Source organism: Chionomys nivalis, chromosome 3 (assembly GCF_950005125.1).
Source record: "Chionomys nivalis chromosome 3, mChiNiv1.1, whole genome shotgun sequence".
Taxonomy (NCBI): Eukaryota; Metazoa; Chordata; class Mammalia; order Rodentia; family Cricetidae; genus Chionomys; species Chionomys nivalis.
This window is the reverse complement of record NC_080088.1, coordinates 82464561-82487447: the sequence shown is the minus strand read 5'-3', so window position 1 is coordinate 82487447 and position 22887 is coordinate 82464561. Positions and strand designations below refer to the sequence as shown.

At 44.2% G+C, this 22887-nt stretch overlaps 1 protein-coding gene across 4 annotated transcripts in view; it reads left to right on the top strand.

Annotated features, from left to right (window-relative positions):
- Fry (FRY microtubule binding protein) overlaps positions 1-22887 on the top strand; it is a 404412-nt gene that overhangs the window by 238047 nt on the left and 143478 nt on the right. For all 4 annotated transcript variants that reach the window (XM_057765235.1, XM_057765236.1, XM_057765234.1 and 1 more), the window contains 8 exons: positions 341-480; positions 5569-5659; positions 5870-5949; positions 6065-6145; positions 15495-15663; positions 19804-19896; positions 19992-20090; positions 21973-22074. In XM_057765235.1, the coding sequence (XP_057621218.1) occupies positions 341-480; positions 5569-5659; positions 5870-5949; positions 6065-6145; positions 15495-15663; positions 19804-19896; positions 19992-20090; positions 21973-22074 (855 nt within the window). The remainder of the gene's footprint in view (positions 1-340; positions 481-5568; positions 5660-5869; positions 5950-6064; positions 6146-15494; positions 15664-19803; positions 19897-19991; positions 20091-21972; positions 22075-22887) is intronic.

Genomic DNA, 22887 nt, shown 5'->3' with positions numbered 1-22887 from the left:
TTCATGATGAACTTATATTGATTTACACTATAGAACTTTTGAAGACCTAAGCCGTACAGTTATTGTGGTAGACGACAATGTGAAATGGTGGCGGTGGTGTCCTGAAGAACTCAAAGGCAATGAACATCTGGTCCCTCCAGTAAGGCACTCAGAGTAATGAACTGTTCTGAGCCACAGAATTATTATGTGAGAAATGTCTGCCATGCTAGGAGACTTGGGCTTCCCAGAATATACTGATTTATGACAGAAATGACCGGGCATGTGTAGGGAAACTTGGCAGTGTGTATGCTCACGGTTGATTATTTATGCAACGTCAGTGTGTGTCTCTCTTTCCCTGAAGGTCATCAGCTCCATGAGCTCCCTCTCCGAGTACTGCCTGCCTTCCATTCTGCGAACACTGTTTGATTGGTACAAAAGGCAAAACGGCATTGAGGATGAATCGCACGAATACAGACCAAGAACGAGCAATAAGTCAAAAAGGTACTTGCTTTTGGTGTCGGGATTCTTGTTTCTCATTCCTGCCTCGCTCGTGCCCTCTTTATACATCAAAGTGAGAATTATGTGGCACTCAGGCCTCTCTGACTACCCAGGAGGAGACTCAGTAAATGCTGTGTGCCCTCTGGTCCGTAGTAGGTCAGGCATGTGGAACATCCTGTCACGGCCAGCTGCCAATGGTTGGAAGCACACAGGGCCTTGTTTAGATGTATTGGGACAGGCTAAAATGGGCCCCAGGTCACCAACTTGCTTCCTTCCATTCTCTACAATTCTTCCTCCCTGAGCTGTATCCAAAATCGCCACTGAAGGCTCCGTATCCCCATCAGTCACTTTATCAGTTAGCCAGGCAACCGGGGATGCTTCGTGAACCATGGCAGAAGAGTCTAGGGCTGCAATAGTCTTGAGGCTGGCCATCTCTCTGTACCTCAGCGTGAGGGTACACATAGGGAAGTAAAATTCACGTCTGTGTCCTCCCCTGCCAGCTGAGAGCCGTGCCTGTGTTCTCTGTGGTCCCTCTTCCCTCTGTGGTTTGAGAACTGGAATTTGCTGCTGCCTGGGCCATTCAGCAGCTGACAGCATTCTTATGTCAAGTTAATGCTTGACTACCAAATATTAGGCAAGCATTTAATATCCTAAGTTTGAAATGAAAGTATTATAGCTAGGCAAGGAAAGAAAAGAATTACATATATGAAAAAGGATTAATACAGCTTCTAAAACAATAATAATAAGATGCTGGGTCAGAGGGATGGCTGAGCCTTCAGTTTGAGGTTACGTACTGCTCCTTTAGAGGACCTGCGGAGGGTTCCCAGACCCACATCAGGCAGCTCACAGTCACCTAGGTCCCGGCTCTTTAGGAATCAGATGTCCCTTTGTCTTCTGCACCCCTGCCCTCACCCACTCACATACACATAATTTAAAAGAAAATGAATCTTTTGAAAAAAAAAAAAGAAATCTTTAAAAAAAGGGGGGAGGGGAGCTATCTTAAAATGGGATCTATTTCTCCACAGCAATTGATTGTACATTTTAGAAATGCCTTTATCCACTGTAACTTGAAATTCACTACTGCATATCAGACCCCCACCACTTTCAAGTGGTTTCTTTTTTGTTTTTTGGGGGGGTGAGGTTGTTTTGTTCTGTCTTTATTTTTAAGACAGGGTTTCTCTGTAACAGCCCTGGCTGTCCTGGAACTCATTCTGCAGACCCAGGCTGACCTTGAACTCACAGAGATCCACCTGTCTCTGTTTCCCAAGTGCTGGGATTGAAGGTATGCGCCACCACCGCCCGGCTGTCTTTGTTTTTCTCCATGAACCTGATAAGTCTATTTCAATTTTTTTTAATGTAAGATCTGTAATTTTACCAAATACATTGCATCCAAACGTGTAGCTTAGTTTTAGAAAACGCTTGCGTTTCTACAAGAGTCAATTATGTTTTCCATTTTGTTGGAGGACGCAATAGGTAAGTTTTTTATGCTGAGTAAGTTTTAAAAAAACAAAGCAAACAAAATCAGAGCCTCACCCTCTAGATGGAGTAGCCTGGCACACACAACCGACTTCCTTTTCCAACTCCCAAGTACTGGGATTACAGGTAGGAGTCGCCCCTGGTACCATCTGTACCCCCAAGTACTGGGATTACAGGTAGGAGTCGCCCCTGGTACCATCTGTACCCCCAAGTACTGGGATTACAGGTAGGAGCTGCCCATGGTACCATCTATGCCCCCAAGTACTGGGATTACAGGTGGGAGTTGCCCCTGGTACCATCTGTACCCCCAAGTACTGGGATTACAGGTAGGAGCTGCCCATGGTACCATCTGTATCCTATAGCAGGCACTGCTCTCGAGTGTGTGTTCAGTGTTCTCAGTAGATTCTCAGCTCTGACTCCAAAACAAAAGCCTGTTCCTATTAGCATCCTCCCATTAAGTCCTTTCCTTTGTTTAGTTTTGAATTTTATGTACCTAAGTATTTACCTGCATGTATCTATGTGGACCACGTGGGTGCAGTGCCCATGGAGGACAGAAGGAGGCGTTAAATCTCCTGGAACTGGACTTACAGATGGTTGTGAGCCACAATCTGAATGCTAGGAACTTTGCAAGAGCAGCCAGTGACCTTAACCGCTGAGCCATCTCTCCAGCCCCCTTAGCTGTCTCTCTTCAAAGAAAACCTTTTAATGTATTAAAATTTGATGGCAGAATTTCCGATGTGTGTCTGAAAATGGCCTGCACTAACTGCATGGGATCACCTCTGTCAGACATTTGGCTTGTGAATGGGAGACTCCCCTGCCTGGTGACTCTTCACAGGGACCGTCCCGGCCATTTGTAAGAACTGAACTGAGTTTGATCTTTTTCCTCTGCCCTGTCAGAATTTAAAACTAGCTTTTGTGTGAGTTAATTTCTTGATGAATTGAAAATCCAGGGCTTTGCTGTTGATTTTGCTGTTTTTGGTGGTGGTGGTTTTGTTTGTTTTTTAAACACCACTGGTTCTTTGCGGGAAACCAGGGTGGGTTTTGAGGTCAGATGCCCACAGAATTGGAACAGTAAAGCTCACCTTAGCAATGCTTTAGCTAGGCTTCAACATTTAAAATAGGAACGTCTGTGCCTGGGAAGAAGCTGAGCGAGCAAGAGTCTCAAGGGCAAGCGCGTGTGTGACCTGGCAAGACCAGGACTTAAAGGGGAACTGTAGAGAGAGAGTGGGTGAGACTGACGCTGGGTCATGGCTTCTGAGATTAGTGGAATACCGACATTTTTCCTGCCAAGTGTTTATCAGATGTCTCTGGTGCCTGTCAGTGGAACCTCAACTAGGTAATAAAATTGAAATTAATTATTAGAAAAGTGTATATCTTTTACCTGAAAGCATAATCTCCCTTATTAAATAAAATCAGAGGTTTAAAAAGGATTGAGTTTTTTTGTCTTGTTTTGTTTTTTTATTTTTTGGTTTTCCCATAGCCAGGAATTACCCCTTTCTTGGAGTTCTCTGAACCCTTTTTTGAATAAATTCTAAGCTTTGTTTATTATTATCATTATTATTACTAGGTGGGGGTGTGGAGGGGTGGGGGAGGGGTGAGGCTGGGTGGGGAGGGTGGGGTGGAGAGTATGAGTGTATATATATATATGTATATGTATGTATGTATGTATGTACCCTCGTGTGGAATCATGAGGACAGCTTTGGGGAGACAGCTCCATTGCGGGGCCTGGGAGTCAAGCCTGGCTTGTCCAGCTTTCACTTGAAGCAGGCAATGTGGAGCCACCATACTCGCCCTCTCCAGGCACTTTTAAAGGACACACACATCCTCACATCCATCTGACAAGAGAGTGCTCTCACTGCTGCTGTCTTGAGAGCTTTCTTGCTCTTGATTTCAGACTTCCCATTCCCTTCTTGTGTGTGTGCACACACACACACACACACACACACACAGAAAGTCTCCCTTGGGGAATCCTCTCCTTTTGAATGTAGCTCTGTACAATGTCTCTGTACAAGAGCCACACCGCATTTTCCAGGCCCTAGCTCAAGTGGCTCTCGAAGGACGTTCAGATGGATTCATCTGCATTCACCCTCCTGTCTGGCTGCTCATAAACGATCTGAAATGATTTCCCTTCGACAAGCGAAACCATAGCTTTCCTTCATGGCTTCCTTCTTAACCTCACCAAACTGCTCGAATGTGACTTCCCACGGTCACAGGCACTTCCAGAAGTCTATGTGTGCGCACGCGTGTGTGCATGTGTGTATATACAAACATATATATATATATATATATACATATACACCCACCTTCTCTTTTTACTCCCTCATGCCTAGAGATAAAAGCATTCCTTTCTTAAAATTCCTTCAGCTTATTTGGAAATACCCTCCAAAGGAATGCATATACTGTCATCCTCAGCAAGTATGGACCCCCTTATGTGTTTAGATTACACTAAACACTGTACATGCCTGACCACCTCAAATCTTCATGTACCTAATGTTGACCACCACTAATCGGAAAAATCCAAAAACTGAAATGATCAAAAAAAAAAAAAAAAAAGTTTGATGCTGACAGGAAGTCAAAGATAAAGTGGCCCCACAGCTGGTCTCATGGACAACACAGGGAGCATGCTCAGAACATTCTAACTGCCGTCAGGCTCCAGAGAAGGTGCTCGGCAAACATAGTGGATTTCATGTTTAGATTTGGGTCTTGTTCCCAAGATTTTACGGGTACAAACACTCCAAAGTCAGATAACATCTGACTGTCTGGTCCCCAGCATTTTGGGAAAGGGGACACTACACCTGTATTATAAACATCTCCACAGAGGTGAAGACATGGCTAGCAAGTGGCAGAGTCATAGATGGAGACATGGCTAGCAAGTGGCAGAGTCCTAATTTTCAGTCTGGACCTTTCACCCAACAGTCACTGTAGTCGCCGCCACTGAGAGCCAGGGATGCCATTCAGTTTCAAAGAGTCCTCAGCCAGTTCCAGGAAGCCAGGAACTGGGACAGAGATGCCGCTTTGCGATGCTTGGCCTTCCTTTTCTGTTTCCTAACTTCTGAACGGGCATAAATGACCCCACCTCTCCCTTCCCCTCCTTCTTCCAGCTCCCTTTTGGTCTGGCTTCAATCCCTTCCTCTTGGCATTAAATCTCGTGAACAGGAAAGCACTGCTGACTTCCCTCTATTCCCGTGGTCTCACTTCCATTGATGACAGACTAGCTTCTTACCACTTAGGATCCTTCATGAACTCGTTCTATCAATTACATCGCTACATTTTGTCCCCAGATCCTTAACATACATGCCTCCACTGTGGAAACCGTCTGCTGTGTGAACTTATTTTATGGATAGTAGCATTCCTGGGCTGCAAGAGGACTGTAGAAAAGTCCAGAGAATGAGGTTAGAGACGCACACACAGCTACTTCAGTTTATGCGGCTGGAACTTTTTAAGTCAGCTATTCTGGCTTAAATTTTCCCAATGAGTCATCCTGGGCAGGTAACACGTGACCCCATCCTAACAGAAAGGTTTGTGCTCCAGAGGGGCTGAGAGCAGTCTTCAGAGAAGTATTTCACCCTAAAAGTGCCTTCAGGGCCATTTACTGTGCCGTTTTAAACTTTGCAGTGATGAACAGCAGCGAGACTATTTGATGGAGAGACGGGACCTCGCCATTGATTTTATTTTTTCTTTGGTGCTAATAGAAGTTTTGAAACAGGTGAGCAATTCATTTATTATAATCTCTGTGTTAATTCTTTGTAACACTAAGTGCTAAAGGTCTGAGTTCATGCTCTATGAATTCCAATACGAGGCAATGTGAATCATGTTTATTGATTGCTATGGATCATATGTAATTAGTGGAATCACCATTATTGATAGGACATTTAATAATCCCTTCCAAATTCAATGTCATCTTCTTTTTTTTCAGATCCCCCTTCATCCTGTAATAGACAGCTTAATACATGACATTATTAACCTGGCTTTCAAGCATTTTAAATACAAAGAAGGGTAAGATGGTTTCTCTCCCTGGGGTATTGACAAAGTTGAGTGCTTAAAACTAAGTTAGCTGTGTGATTGTTTCTGGGCGCCAGATCCCTGACTTGTCTAATTCTGTTTCACTCAGGTACCTGGGTCCCAACACTGGCAACATGCACATCGTGGCAGATCTGTACGCAGAGGTCATCGGAGTTCTGGCGCAAGCCAAGTAAGGGAACATCGGAGGCCCCAACATAAAGAAACATTTGCATAGGAACTGGCATTGGTTTGGGTATATGTGCCCATCCTGAAGCCAGCTAGAGCGGTGGTGTGCCCATCCTGAAGCCAGCTAGAGCAGTGGTATGCCCATCCTGAAGCCAGCTAGAGCGGTGGTGTGCCTATCCTGAAGCCAGCTAGAGTGGTGTGGTTCTTAACCTGTGTGTAGCCACCCTTTAGTGTCAAACAACCTTTTCATGGCGTCACATATGATATCCTGCATATCAGACATTTACATTATGATTTCTAACAATAGCAAAATTACAGTTATGAAGTAGCAAGGAAAATAATTTTATGGTTGGGGGATCACCACAAAATGAGGAGTTGTATTAAAGGGTCCTATTAGAAAGGTTGAGGACCCCTGGACTCCTTCAGAGCAAGTTCAAGTGAGCTGTTTCGTGTTGGCAGTTGGGCCAATTCCCACCACATCTCAGGCCACTGCTTTCAAGATAAAAATGGACCTAACCAAATTGCTTTTCTCTTTGCTCAGATATTACAAAGATGTTTATTGGCTCTTCAAGTTTTTTTTTTTTTTCTTCCAGGACCAGATAGTTGCAATCTATCTTCTGTAAATGGGAAAATTGCATTCTGTGATGTCCCTTTTTACTACAGACTTTGCTTAATTCAACTGAGCTAAAAATGCCCCAGACATTGTCATGGAAACAAGTCGGGGGGGGGGGGGAATTCTCATTGCTAAATTTATCTGGCCCCAGGATGCTACTTAGCAGGCTAGAACAGAGCTGTGTTAGACTGTGAGCAATGATAAACGTATTCCAGAAGTGGCGTCACACCCTACTCACCAGCCTTCTTTTTATACAGCCCAGAGGCAAGTCAGCCAAGATTCTGAATGTCTAGATTAGGTAAAATGAGCCAAGGACATGGTACAAATTCAGGCCATGCAAACAGCTCATGGCAAGTGATGCCTCTGTCCTTGTGAAGCATAGCTTCAAGAGATAGAATTCTACCCCCTCCCCCCCAAGACAGGTTTTCTCTGTGTAACAGCCCTGTCTGTCCTAGAACTTGCTCTGTAGACAAGTCTGACCTTGACTCAGAGATCCGGCCTGCTTCTGTCTTCTTAGTGCTGGGATTAAAGGTGTGCGCCACCACCCGGCAAGATGGAATTGTTTACACCCATACGGTCGTGCACCACTCAACCCTCATCCAGGAGCCTTCTCTTTGCAGTAGATGACAATGAATACAGGGGCCCACAGCGGATCGATGTAGACCTAGGAGAGCTCAACTCCACATGAGACATCTATGTCACCCTCCTTGTCTCTAAGGGTCAGGCAGCATCCAGGAAGAAAGGAAGAATGATGGTTAAGAATGGGAGGTGAGGGCTGGAGAGATGGCTCAGAGGTTAAGAGCTTTGCCTGCTCTTCCAAAGGTCCTGAGTTCAATTCCCAGCAACCACATGGTGGCTCACAACCATCTGCAATGAGGTCTGGTGCCCTCTTCTGGCCTGTAGGCATACACGCAGACAGAATATTGTGTGCATAATAAATAAATAAATATTAAAAAAAAAAAAAAGAATGGGAGGTGATGGTTGCCTGTGGCGAAACGGTGTTTGGTAGACATAACAGGACTGTTGCACAGTGAGCTTACAGCAGCTTTGGCTCCATTCGTAAAACCTGTAGAAGACCAATCAAGTCCAAGTCCCAGCCCGGAATGGGGAGAACTCCCCTGCTGTGAACTCCCTCCCCTGTATGAGGCGCTATTGGCAACTGATGGTTGCTGGAGGAGAGAAATTCTGTTTTCTTCAGGGATGTGGGACTGGAGGGTCTGTCCATGTCCTAGTAGATGGTCCAACCCCCACTCACATGCAGGCTGGGCTAAGTGAGCTCAATGGGTTTTTAAAAAGAGCACATTAAGTTGGAAAGGAAAAGTAGGGAGAAGGCAGAATAGGGGATAGAGAGTTGGAGGGGGTGGGGCGGGGTTGTATCAAAACACATTAAATACATGTATGAAATGCTCAAATAGTAAAAAAGGTCAAAAAATTAAAAAATATCTTTAAAACATTATAAACTCATCTAAAAAGGAAAATACTTAGCATTTTCTTAGTACAGTTGTCCTTGATGTGTGCACTTCAGTTTGGTCCCCAATACCTTTTCCCCATGGTATCAAAATCTGCAATGTTCAAGTCTCCTGTGAACAATATATCGTATAAACTCTGTTCTTCCTCCACTCGGTTAAGTCACATCTGGGTAACCTATAACCCCAATACCATGTGAATGCTGAGGAAACAGTTAACACACCGCATTGTTTAGGGAACAGTAAAAAAAAAAAATCCACCCCCACCCCACCCCAGAGAAATGGTTTCCTCACTTAGTATAGAAATACATAACTTATCAAAGCAAACTTTTTACATAGTTTTTACTATTATTTTACCAGAGGATACAGACAATTGGCAGGAGTCGATTCTCTCCACTAGTGGGTCCTGAGAATTGAACTCAGGTCATCAGGCTTGACTGCAAGCACCTTTACTCCCTAAGCCATCCAAAACATTTGCAAATACTTAACACAGAAACCTCGCCAGGTAAAAGATATGACCATAGAAAATAGAACTGCCCACAGCATGCATCGTGTGATTCTTTCCACTCTGATCCAGGTTTCCTGCCCGCCCAAATGACTTGTTTGTTTTCTAATACAGGAAAACATCAGTGTTAGAAAGTGGAGGGGGAACTCCCAGAGGGCAAGCCGACACAGGGAGCCGTATCAAGGTCAAAAGCAGATGGCAACAGCATAGAACCAGATAGAACCAGACAAAGTATACATAAGAATAAAATGGCAAGGACTGAGGAGCTGGAGGACCTGAGTTCAGGTCCCAGCATCCACGTGACTGGCTCAGAACCACATTTAACTATAGTTCAGGGGGATATAACACTGTCTTCTGGCTTCCTCAGGTCCACAGGCTCCAACAGCCGTCTTGCCTGAGTCTGGAGTACACTTTTTAAAAAGGTCTATTATGATAATTGTGGTTCGTGAATCACTAAGGAGAAGAGAAATGATACATCTTAGAAAGATTTCCATTTAGTTGAGTAGTGAATTAACTGCCATTAGACTGAAGAGAGCTACAATTATCTGGTAATTAATCTCTGTGTACCTAGAAATGGTTTTTCAAAGAAGGCATTACTATGTGTATTCACTGATTCATCGGACTCTGATTACCTCAATATATTTCCTTGTGATTATCCTAACATAATTCTCTCATACTATAATTCAGGAACTTTAATATGCTAAAATAACATAAAAATACAATTTTATACTTCTCTTAGTTTTAATGAATAATACATAATACTGGATATTGTCAATGACCAGCCTTAGATATGTGGACTCAGGACAAGGTGAAAAGTGGTGCCATGCCAAGTATGATGGCTCAACCCAAAACTCAGGTGACTAGAGCAGAAGGGTCGCTGCAAGACAGAAGCTAGCCTGGACTACATAGGTTTCAGACCAGCTTGGGCTATAGAGTGATTCCTTTCTCAAAAACTGAAGGGAAGAGAGGGGCAGGGGAATGAAAGAAGAAGGGGGTAGAAAAAAGAACAAAACCTCCTTCTAATCAGCAGGCAACATCCAAAGATCACAACAATCCCAATGCCAGCTTAGAGGTATTATTGACAGAGATTTTTGTCCCGCCCAGTCCCAGTTATTCAGTTCCAAAGAAACACACAGAGGCTTACATTAGTTATAAACTGGTTGGCCTATTCGCTTAGGCTTCTTATTAACGAATTCTTACATCTTAAATTAGCCAATAATTCTTGTCTGTGTTAGCCATGTGGCTTGGTACCTTTTATCAGTGAGGCATTCTCATCTTGCTTCCTCTGTGTCTGGCTTCCTCTGTGATGACTGCAGACTGACCCTTTCCTCTTCCCAGAGTGCACCTGTTCTTGCCACCCTGCCTCTACTTCCTGCCTGACTACTGGCCAATCAGCGTTTTGTTACAATATAAAAGACCATTGTCCCACAGCACTTCCCCCCACTTTTTTTCCAAAATAAGAGCACTGAACCTAATCTCCTTTGTTTAGTTTTTTTCAGACCATTATTCATAACAACTTGTAACCAACACTCTAAACAAAGATCACTATAGCATATTCCTAGCAAGCTCTTACATATCAAATTAATCCATTTCTATTATTCTGTGTATCACCACAAGGCTGTGGCCTACTGGTACAAGTTCTAGTGTCTTCCTCCTTCAGCAGCTACATGGTGTGTCTCTGACTCCACCTACTCTCTCTCTCTATCTCTTTCAGCCTGGCTATATTCTGCCCTGCTATAGGCCAAAGCAGCTTCTCTTTTAACCTATGGTAATAAAACATAGTCTTAGCAATCAGAGGGGAATCCCACATCACATGATTGCTTCAAAGATTCATAGATTTAAACAGTTGGTTTTCTTTTCTTCTATACCTATGAACTATACATTTTAAAGCAAAGGCTTATCTTTGTGTTTCTTTCCTTTTTCTAATGTATGTTTGTGGGTGTTCTGCCTGCATGTGTGTGTATGTACTATGTGCATGCAGTACATATAGAGGCCAGAAGATGGCATTGGATCCCCTGGAACTGAAGTTATGAGTAGCTGTAATCGTCCATGTGTGTGCTGGGAATTAAACCCAGGTTCTCTGTAAGAACAACCAGTGCTCTTAACCACCGAGTCATTCCCACAGGCCTCTCTATGTCAGCTTCATGGAATACCACAAATGGGGTCATTGTTTAATTATTTTATATGCTAAATACAGCACTAAATGAAGTATTAAAGGAAAGACTATAGCATAAACAAACTGTATCTCTAAAAATAAAATCATTATATAGAAAAATAGATTTTATGAGGAAATATATTTGTAGGTTACTTTTATCCTAAAATAACATGTTTATGCCATGTGGAACTTTTCACAGTAAAAATAGTCATATCTATTTTTAAATGAAAAATAGAATTTTAGCCACCATCTCATTATAGTATTGACGTACTGAGTTACATAATCAACCTGCCTTTCCCTAAGTCTCCTTGTTTTAGCTGTGGATTAGTATTAAAAGACTAAATATTTAACTGTGGGCCTTTTCTATGAGAAAGGCCTGTGTTCATCAGAAGTGAATTGATGTTAATACCATTTCAATTTTGAAAAATGTTCTAACCACGTTCAGTCTATAAGACCCTTCCCAATGACATCTTGGGGTGGGTGTACAAGGGTGGGCATAGTTTGCACTTTCCCACCTCCATGTCAACAGACTTGCCACTCTTAGGAAACCAGTACACTCAGCAGAGTTAGTTCGTACCTACTGTGTGCCTGACCTTGTGGAGCGTGGGTCCAGCGAGAGGTATCAGACAATAAAACGCTCAAGCAAAGAACTGTAACACATTCAAGTTGGGGGCCTTTCTCCCCTACATCCCCATCTCCATTTCTCTTTCTCTTTCCTTTCTTCCTTCCTTTCTTCTTTCCTTCCTTCTTTTCCTTTCCTTTCCTTTCTTCCTGTGGTAGTGGGAATTGAACCCAGAACCTCGCATATTAAGCAAACAACTGCCATTGAATCTAGGTCCTTAAGCATGCTAGGTAAACACTCTGCCCTGATCTCTGTCCCAGCCCTCACTTTGTTGATGATGCTTGCTGACTGACTGTTTCTTTTGAAACAGGGTCTCTCAATGTTGCCCAGGCTGGCCTGGAACTCACTCTGTCTCCAAATCATCCTGCTTCTGCCTCCTGAGTAGCTGGGGTTGTAGACCTATGCCACAGGCCAGCATGCCATTTTCAAATGTCTCTCTGTGTTTATTCAGACAATCATTGTTCGAGCAGTCGAGAAGTGTCTCAGGCTGTCAGGTCAGCTCATTGCCAAGCTTTTACACACAGCAGGCTAGGCAGTTGTATATCAGTATGCTGGGGGTGCCGTAACAAAGACAACACACGAGAGAGCTTTGCTGATAGACTTTTCCTAAGAGCTGCCCGTGGCAAGTTCAAGGGTTTGGCAGGGGTGGTTTTCCTGTGGAGAAGTTGCGAGTTGTTGTTGTTATTGTTGCTGTTGTTTTCTGTCTCAAAACAGAGTTTCTCTGTGTAACCACCATGGCTGTCCTGGACCTTACTCATGTAGACCAGGCTGGCCTTGAGCTCATAGAAATTCACCTGCCTCTGCTTCCCCAGAGCTGGGGTTAAAGGTGTAAGCCACTACCCAGTGAGAAGGTCCCTTCATTGTGATCTTCTCTGCCTGTGCTACAGTCCAAGTATCCTGTCTTTAAAACATCCCAGGCATGCTGAGTGAGGACCCACCCCAGACAATTAATCTAACCTTCCCTCTTCAAAGGGCCTGTCTCCTACTATAGTCACACCCATTCTGTGTATGATTTGGGGGGAGGGGTGTAGGGGGACAGCAAAAACGCCCATATTAAATCTAGGCAAGGGTCAGAGAATATATTTTTAGTAAGTTTTTAGACCATGCCACATAGGAGACACACTTTAAAAATCCTGGATTTAGCCTTACTACGTAGCACGGGGATTAAGAGGAGGGGCCTGAAGTCAGCCACAGCCTCAGACACCGGCTCCATTCTCTATCCATCAGCAGTGTGGCTTTATGAGGTTTTAAAGTCTTGATATTTGGAAAGGCTACAACTGTCCCCTTCACAGGGCTGCCCTGAGGATTAAAGAGCAGTTGGAGTGCTGTAGAGTCCCCTTAAGATGTCCGTCTGCCTCTAGGATCACCATTGCCATCTTTAGTCAACATACATGTCACATGTCTGTGACATAGAAAAGAATGATGTTATTGGAGTTTGGAATTTATATCTAAAATGTTTAGGAGTACAGTTTTAAGTTTCCACTCTAATGGGTGTTACCTGACACCAAATCAAGCTTTCTAAATTTAATAAAATTTACATTTTATTCTGTGTTGGTACCCTCATCCGAAAGACAAAAAACACAATTTTACAAGCTCTGTGATATTTTTCCTTGTAGAGCATAATACGACTAATGTTTCCTCCCTGATTTCCACAGTATTCAAGAAATGTCACCAATGCCAAGAATGGCCAGTTTGGAATGTTGTCTTGAAAGTCGATGGTTCATAGAAGTCCATAAAATGCCACCCAGGTCAGGAATGGTGCCCGTAGCTGTGGCACCAGCCTGCTAAAGAATATCTCGCTCGAGAATGCGTTCACATCCTCACGTAGCCTTGAACGCTTCTGCGCTACTGCCTTTGTGTAGCAGACATACAGAAAGCCTACAAACTGTAAACTTTGTTAAGCCACGACAGGAAGAACACTGTGCGGCCAGCGCCCATGTCCCTGTGCCCGCTGCCTCTTGGGTCCTGTAATTTCTACTTCTGAACCAGTAGATCCTGTTACAGTTCCATTTTCGCGGTCACGGTGACCCTTCCTAAGTGAGAGCCGCAACACTTTCTGTCCTCCTAGCCTGAAGATTGATTCTTTTATTATTATTATTACTAGATGTAGTGTGAATTCTAATTGGTCTTAATAAAAGCCTGGAGTCAGATATTAGGAGGTAAAAGCTGAAAGATCAGAGAAGCAGAGCAGCAGCCACTAGTTCTCATCACTACAAAATCCTCAGACTGAATGGGGCATCCTGTCTCTACACATCCTCAGATTGAAGGGGGTATCCTGTCTCTACAAGTCCTCAGACCGAATGCTCTGAGCTCCTGTCTCCTCCTTGCCTTTCTCCACCCAGCCATATCACTGTCTCCACCTCCCTAGTGCTGGGATTAAAGGGTTGTAATCCCAAATGCTGGGATCACCTTTATATGAGCTCTGTTTCTCTTTTAGATGGATTCAATCTCACGTAGCCTAGAGTGGCCTTGAACTCACAGAGATCCATCTGCCTCTCTCTCCCAGAATGCTAGGGTTAAAGGTGTGTTCCATCACTGCCTGGCCTCTAGAGGCTTAGCCCTGCATTCCGATCTTCAGGCAAGCTTTATTTGTTACAGCACAAACAAAATCTCACCACAATTATTATTATTGATCAAAACTTTGTTATAAAGAACTCCCAAATAAAAAACACCAAGTACCAACGTGACCAACATCTATACATCCCAGTGAAGGTCGATACATTAAGAACAGCCGCTGGGAAGCTGTGGAGCATCCCGCTGGATGTCACACTTTCAAGAGTGTTTTTATGTGCATATCTACCACCAAAGTCTGAAAAATCGGTGACATGGTCAGGACTACAAAAGCAACTAGCTTTGGGTTGTTTGTTTTTGTTTTTTGTTTTGTTTTGGTTTTGGTATGTTTGGTTGAGACAGGTTCTCACTATGTAACCCTGGCTGTCCTAAAACTAGATATGTAGACCAGGCTGGTCTCAAACTCATGATATCCTCTTGCCTCTGCCTCCCAAGTGCTGGAATTTAAAATTGTGCACCACCATACTTGGGTCAAACCATCAACTTTATATCCTAGATTCGTTTTAAAAACCCAAATGATATTATAGCTGTAATTAGTATTAATTTTCCTTTTCAACAATGTCGATCATTTAAGTAGAGATGGAGACTGTGTCTTTTGTATCTGTCCCATTCACTAGCCCAGACCCTACAAGCCCATGCATGTAGTAGACAGCTCATTTCTACTTTGTTGTTGTTGTTGCTATGGTACCAGGGAACCAGGACTTAGATGCATGCACAGTAGTTGGTTCTTTGAAACAGTCTTGCCATATAGCCCAGGCTAGACTCAAGCCCATCGTCTTTCTCTGGCTCTGGAGCGCAAGAGTCATAACCTTCACCCTTCCTCTCAGATACAATTTCAGTTTTCCCACTGCTAGACTTTCCCCTCAACTTAAAAATATATTTTTTCCATAATCATTAATCTAAAATTATACAAGAACAACATAAAATGTCAGCAATGGAAATTGGGTTATTTTAGGCATTATTTGGGATACAGATCCAAAAAGTATTTGTGGTCACTGTCAGAAATAGCTGATTCTGTAAGCTGCACTCAGATGCTCACTCGTTGTCAGACACTTCAGGCCCTAGGGACCTGCGAGTAATTTGGTGGTACCTAAGCCTGAGAAAATGGAGGGGTGTTTGTCTGTTCAGGATGCTCAAGTTAAGAGCTAAGCCATCCGGAGAGGGTTAAACAGCAATGTAGCTCAGTCTGAAAGACATGTGGAGCGTCTTATTGAACAAAGGGAAAGATGTGTGGGACCTCTTATTGAACAGCTGGGAAAAGGAGCCGGTTGGACTCTGTCAAATCCTTATGATCTGATGGCCATTGCACTTCACACGAGTTGAAGGGCCCCGTCACTGCATCGAGTCACTCTTGGATGCTGGAGGCCATCATGATAGTGACTTTCTTGACTGTTACTTAGTAATCTCTTGTGTTTTCTTAGGTTCCCGGCTGTCAAGAAGAAATTCATGGCAGAGCTGAAAGAGCTGCGGTACAAAGAGCAGAGTCCCTATGTGGTCCAGAGCATCATCAGCCTGATAATGGGGATGAAATTCTTCCGTATTAAGATGTACCCAGTGGAGGACTTTGAGGCATCCCTCCAGTTTATGCAGGTGAGGTCCCTGAGCCACAGCTATTTACCTTGCGAGGTTCCCTCCAGTGAAATACTGCAGCTGGAATGTGAAAACCCTACCCAGGCAGCACCCCAGCACCGGAGGCGTCAACACACACTCAAACTTCTCGATGTTACAGCCTGATACACGCTCAATAGAAACCTCATTTCTCATTGTAGAGAGTGTTTTCAGTATTGAAGGTTGAATCTAGGGCCTCACTCATGCTAAACGACCTCTCTACCACTGAACTACAACCCCAACACTTTTTATAGTTTTATTGTGTAGCTGGGTCTCTCTTGGTTAACCAGGCTGGCCTCAAACTTGCAATCCTCCTGCCTTGGACTCCCAGCTCATATTTTGTACTCGAGTCTTTTGCTTGCTGGCGCTAAGCTTCTTGTGATGCTCAGCCATGACAGTAATGGCATTTTCCAGGTCAGCCACACAGCCACCAAGGAGAGCAGGCTCTGTGCTGTGGACTCGGCTGTTGTGGAAAATTAGGGGGTTTAAGTGAAGGGTCCTTTATGATACATTCCACTTACATTGAATGTATTGGTACATACACCATTATTAAATCAAAGAGTGTCTGCAGTTGACAATACACATACACATACATACACACACATACACACACATAATTCTACCTTCTAAGTAAGTCACAAAATACCTTGATACCAAATAATCAAGTTCCCAAATTTAAAATTTCATTTTAAAACTTGCAAATCACCTTGGGAGTAGGCTACACCGTAGAATTTCTTTTTGGTTGGCTTTTCCCTTTCTCCTTCATCCACTGACTCTGTGATTAAGCCATAGTTGATCCTGTGACTGCTTAGTCAGCAATTCTATGACTATGCTGGCCATAGTGGTGTTAAAGGATAAGGATCTTGATGGAGGAAGAACTCTATCTTCTCTGTACTTTGAATAGGAGCCTTAACTTTGGATACAGCCCCCTCCCCCAGCTCATAATGGTGTTACATATGAGACTTTAGCAGAATGCAAGTCCCCACTAAGAGATGAAGGGAAACCGCCATATCTGAAGGGATTTCTCTGCTGCTTCTGTCATGTGGTTTGGTGTTGATCTTCCTAGAGAGTTGAGATGTTTGAATCAAGAGTACAGACTGTATGGCTTCGGCTTCGTAGTTCCAAAGGCCACAGTCAAAAACAGACAAGAACTATGGGTGAGGACATGGGGAAGCTGGAATCCTCCTGCTGGCCAGTGTGAATAGCAATCAGCATGGCTGCGTCGGAATGTAGTACAGCTAGCCTTCCTGTTAGAAATAAATCCAGGGTGACAAGACACCGCCACTCCAACAGAAATGTCCAGATACGGCAAAGCTTGATCAAGAGGGTGCGGTCTGAGGAGAAAGTGCATCTGGTCTTTATTCTTACACAGTTGGTGGCTGTGTCTTCCCCACTGTCTGGAGTCCTACATCACAGTCTTTCACTGTGAGCCAGTTTTAAGGATCAGCAGAGGAAATGAGGGGGGGAAAGGGCCAGCCACTTTAACCCTTTAAATTCCGAAAATAAAAGCAGCATCTTTGGGTAAACAAAGGTTTTATGGGGGAAGTAGAGATCAAAGCATTTGCATACAAGCTAGGGTGATAAAAAAAGATATTAAATTGTTGTAAACACAAATTGTGTAGCATTTGATAGAAAAGACTCAACGTTTATCACATTCCAGTGGTTAAAACTAGAAATTACCAGTTGATCGAGCAGGTCCATTCCTCTGCTCATACCCAAGAGAAGTAAAAATACAGTCCACACAAAGGCTTGAACACAAGTGTTCATAGCGGTATTTTTTTAAATAGTAATTAAAATTTGGAAGCAGTTTAAATATTTCTGAACTGGTAAATAGCTAAAAGAACATAGTATTTCCATGCAACGTGGTCATCGTTTAGCCTAATGAATGTCACATGTCTGCTGCAACATAAATATAACCCTCAGAAACATCATGCTGAGTGAAAGAAGCTAATACTAATCCCAGAGATGGGAGGAGAAAGATGGCCGACCCAGCTCATCACGGCCAAATTAATTAAAGCAAGCTTTTTTATTTGTGTACGCAGGCTGCCTCTCTCTAGGGTCAGCATTGGATGTGAGGAAGACAAGATATTTATAGCTCAGGGGTAGGGGGTTTCCAAAGGGGAATTTGGTGGGCAAAATAAGTGGGGTTATAGGAGCAGAACATAAGTATAACAAGTTAGTCATAATGACCTCCTGAAACAAAGACATGATTGCAAGGTGGTCATAACAAAGTAGTCATAACAAGAGGTAGTCATAACAACCTTTTGAAACAAAGGTAGGGTTACAAGATGGTTTGATAACTTTTCGAAACAAAGGCATGGTTGCCTTTCCTGAGACAGGCAGTATAGAACAATTTGTAGTTAAGGTTACAGGTGGGGCAGAGCCCAATCCTTGAGAAATAGATTTAGTCATAATCAGGGTGAGTCTAGTTTGTCTTTACTGTAAGATGACTTTCAAGCCTAGGATGGAGGCTGGTTCTTCACTAGGCACGAAAGGCCATGTACTACATGAGCCCATGTCCCTGCAGTGTTCCCAGTAAGCACGGCCACAACAAAATGTATCCTAGAGTAGCTAGGTTGTCTAGGTAGAGGACCAGAGTGGATGCTGAGATTGAGAGAGAACGCCAAGCAGTACGGTTTCCTGTGGGGTAGGGGTTGACACTTGTAGGTTTGATTGTAGAATGCGAAGACAGCTATAAATAGGGAACAAGACTATGACTTAAACACTATAAAGCCGTGAGTTGCCTTGGTGTGAGAACCATATCTCCAGAAAGCTACCCCACAGGATGGGCGAAGGAGGGGTGTCCGCTTCTTCTGCATCAACTTTCTGAGTTTGGGTTCAGGGCCAGGCTCTCTTAGCACCTCCCCCACTCCAGCCTCAGCTACCTTATTGGCAAGTTATGGTGTCTCTAACCCCAAGGAGCAGCTCTGAGGTGCTTTCCAGAACTCAGTGGCTGTCAGCTATTACCTTGTCCCATCTCAGTTAACAAGGCGCATATCTGCCTAGAGTCCCAGTACTCAGCACACGGGAGGTAGAGGCAGAGGCAGAAGGATGAGTTTGAGTCCATCTTGGTCTACAGAGCGAGTTCCAGGACAGCAGGGCTGCACAGAGAAACCCTGTCTGGAAACAAACAAACAGCAACAACAACAACAAAAAGTCCACACTCACAAAACAAACAAACAACAGACAAACAAACAATACACATATCTACATACCTGAATGCCCAATTGGGAGATCACTTATGGACCTGTATAGAATAATGCAGGGGTCCTATGCCCCAGAGGCTCCAGTCCACATCAGTCTGTCTCAGGGACTGCATAGGCATAGATCATTCAACCTGGGATGAGATTTGGTACAGGGCTATACTGAAGACCTTAGGAATTCTCTTTGCTAGTTATTTTTGCTAGTTTCACTGAACATGAAGGGTGAGAGTGGGTATCAATACATAAGCATGCAATGAGTGAAGCCACGGGAAGTCACTAGTATAAGGGAGCAGCTGGCAGGCAACCTTCCTCCAGAATGAGTCCCCAGGCAACCAAAATACACTCCTACTAGGCAGTAGCTTTGCAGGCAAAGAAAGTGGGGAAGTGTTCCAGAGGCTTCCTTGCATGAAGGGAAGCCGGCCAGACTTGCTTGAGAAACGATGAGATGAATAAACACACCTTAAATGTCAGGCCCGCAAGTAAACCGTTGTGTAGGAGGGAGGCTGCCTGAAGATGGATCTGACTGGCGTTTACTGTCGGCTGCCTCTCTTCTGGGATCTCTGTTTAGAGGCTGATCAAGGGCCCAGGACCCCACAAAAGGTTAAGGAAGCCATAGAAATCTGTTGAGAATGAATGAATGAATGAATGAATGAATGAATGAATCAACCAACCAATCACCTGTGCCTACAAGTGTAGCTGTTAGTCCTTTCAGCTGCCTGGTTTTGAAGTAGAAGCAGGAAGACAAAGAGAAAACAAGCCTTGGGAAGGTCCACTGGGGTCCCCACAAACATTAGACCCCCTATGAGTCCTTGGATAGGGTGTATCTAATAGATCTCCGAATCTGCTGTGTTTACTCAAATGCGTTTCTCGTGCCTACTCCAATCCCTGTTCCTTCCCGTGTTCTGCTTTTGTTCCCTAGGAGTGCGCGCATTATTTCCTGGAGGTTAAAGACAAGGACATCAAGCATGCCTTGGCCGGGCTCTTTGTAGAAATCCTCGTCCCTGTGGCCGCTGTGAGTTCCGGTCTCCATTTCTTACAAGTTCTTCAACTTGGACGGCACACCCAACCGTTTCCTGAGTGGAGTATTCACACACGTCTCTGTTGCAGGCTGTCAAGAATGAAGTTAACGTGCCCTGCCTCAGGAACTTCGTGGAGAGCCTGTACGACACCACATTGGAACTGTCCTCCCGGAAAAAGCATTCCTTGGTTAGTAACCACGAGAGGAGTCAAGGGCTGTCCCAAGTGGAGGGCCTGCAGCTCCTGGAAAGAAATCGCCTTGAAAATAGGAAGGACCCCACACATGGGAGGGTGGCCCCGGCACCTCAGACTTCAGAGCTTACGTTTAGCACAAACCCACGAACCACTGCAATATAAGGGGATCACACCCCATCACCTCACGTGAACCTACTAGTCTGATGGATTCGTTGTTTGCTTTAGAGACTGGCTAAACTGAGTTTCTGTTTGAATTTCTGAGAAGTTTTTCAAATTTAAAGGCTAAAGTTTATAGCAACAGGTTCCCCTCTCTCCCTCCCAGGAGCAAGCCTGCACTAACTATTCCTCTCTTGACACTCAGAATCAAAACTGAACACAGAAGGACCGAGAAGTGGGGAATAGGCAGTTGCCTGCAGGCAAAAGTTCCTGAAGGTCGGGACGTAGTTCGTGGGAAGGCAGTGTACAGTTTTTCAAGTCGCTGTCCAGTGATTTAAACTCTGGTAAACTGCCTGGGGTGTGTCCATTGTTAATAGCTGGCCACAGTACCGGCCTATGATGGTTTCCAAAGCACAAGCATCCTTGTCAGGGGCTGAGCCAGTTGTTCAGCTGGTAGTTGTGACAACTTTGTTCATTTGCCAATACCCTGTGGTCACAGTGACTAACTGCTGGCATTAGACAGGCATTCAGTGGGCACAGTAGTCCAGAGTCCTCTCAGACAAAGTTTCTATGGAGAAAGAAAATGCTGAGGTGAAGTGCAGAGCAGCAGCCAGTTCAAGTAAATAGGTGTGTTTCTCTTTAAATCTCCCCCAGCCTTCAAGGTGTGCGTCACCTGGTTAAGCAAAGGATGAACTGTGTGTGCACATTCTTTGGGCGGCTGCCTGTTAGCTTTGCTGTCTTCTCCTGTTGCTGTGGGAAAGGGGCCCAGTTAGGCAGGAAAAGCACAGTAGCACCTCTGTTTATTACATCATGAGCAGATTCCTGCTGCGGTTACATTTGTCTTGGTGGTGTTTACCAGGACCATAACAGCTCTTTCAGGAAGCTCCCTGAATTACAGGAAGATTGCAGGAGAAAGTAAATATGTATGTCTGCCGCTAAGACAAACTACTAGATATTTATGAGTGCAAAAGCCAATGGCATTTTCAAACTGAGTGGGCCTTCATGGCTGTCCTGGTTTGGTGCTCTGTTGCTGAGTTAAAATGCGGACTAAGCGTAGCTTAGGGGAAAGAAGTGTATATTTGCCTTAGAAGTTATAATCCATCATGGTGGGAAGCCAGGGCAGAACTGGAGGTAGTGACGGAGGCAGAGGCCATGGAGGAATGCTGCTTCCTGGCTTGCTCCCCGTGACTTGCTCACTCAGGACCCACCTGCCTAGGGATGGCACCGCACACAGTGGGCTGTGGCCTCCTGTATTAATTAGCAATTAAGACAATATCCCATAAACGTGGCCACAGGCCCATCTGGTAGAGGCAGTTCCTCCTTCGAGGGTCCTCTTCCCAGGTGACTCTAGCTTGTGTCAAGTTGACAATAAGAATCAGCAATGCTGGTTGTTTCTTTCTGTGGTGGTTGAGAGTACAATCTGAGATTTGTTTTAGACGTTCGTAAGTGAGAACCAAGTTTGTGAATTGGCTTTCTGTATTATTGTACGATAATAATTGTACAAACATATTGCCGTATGTATATTACTAGTCAGAGTTGTAGATGATTCTATCCAGCCATTCTCAGAAAGCACCTATGAGCTCTGTGGTTGTACAGCATTTCATTTATTTGAGGCCACATGGCCACAGAGGAGGTGACGAAGTTTTGTGTGCAGGAAGTGTATGTTTCCTGGTTTGTTGAGCTGTCAGTCATCCCGTGACCCCTGTTCCTTTCTTCTCAGGCTTTGTACCCCCTGGTGACCTGTCTTCTCTGTGTCAGTCAGAAGCAGCTATTCCTGAACAGGTGGCATGTTTTCCTCAACAACTGCTTGTCCAACCTTAAGGTTAGTATTTACCTTTTATATAAGAAAGACATCTCCATGAACTGCTGTTTATTTTGGTGTGTTTGAAACAAGGACTTAACTATGTTGCCCAGGCTGACCTCAAATTCACAGTCCCCCTCCCTCAGCCTCCCACGTGCTGGGATTACAGGTGCAAGCCACCACACCACGTTACAATAAGCACCTGCTTAAAGGAATGTATTCATCTGCCTAGAAATAAATCTGCAGATCTGGGGAAGATACATCTGCTCTAGAAACATCCCTTTGGAGACAGAATTAAAACAACCCTAGAGATCTGTCTAGATATATAACTGTTGTCGTGTGTATCCAAGTGATAGGAAAATGAAATGACTTAGCTGACCCCAACAGGTGAAATTACTTCAGATCTCCTGGGACACCTGACCCTTAGGTCTAGGTAGATAATTTGGAAACAAAAGCTCCATTCTGTGGAAAGATTGCAGAGAGCATTGCCTTCTGCCAGTCTTGTCTGTGATTCTGTCCTAAGCACTTACTGCTCTCCGGGTGGCCAGCACAGGTGCTGGGCAAAATGAGTAAAGCCCCAGCGCCCCCCCTCCCCCACTAAGGAGCCTATGGTGGATACAGTTCTAATATTAGCGTTAACATTGGCTTTGCATCAAATAGAAACATGCTTTCAATTTTAGTGACCCATTGACACAGGACAAGTAGAGGAGAACCCTCTGTAATGTAAGAACAGGCACTCCTGGTGCAGTGATGCATGCCAGTAATCCAAACACTGGAGAAGCAGAGGCAGGAGGATCACAAAGTTGAAGCTAGCCTGAACTATGTATAGCAAGA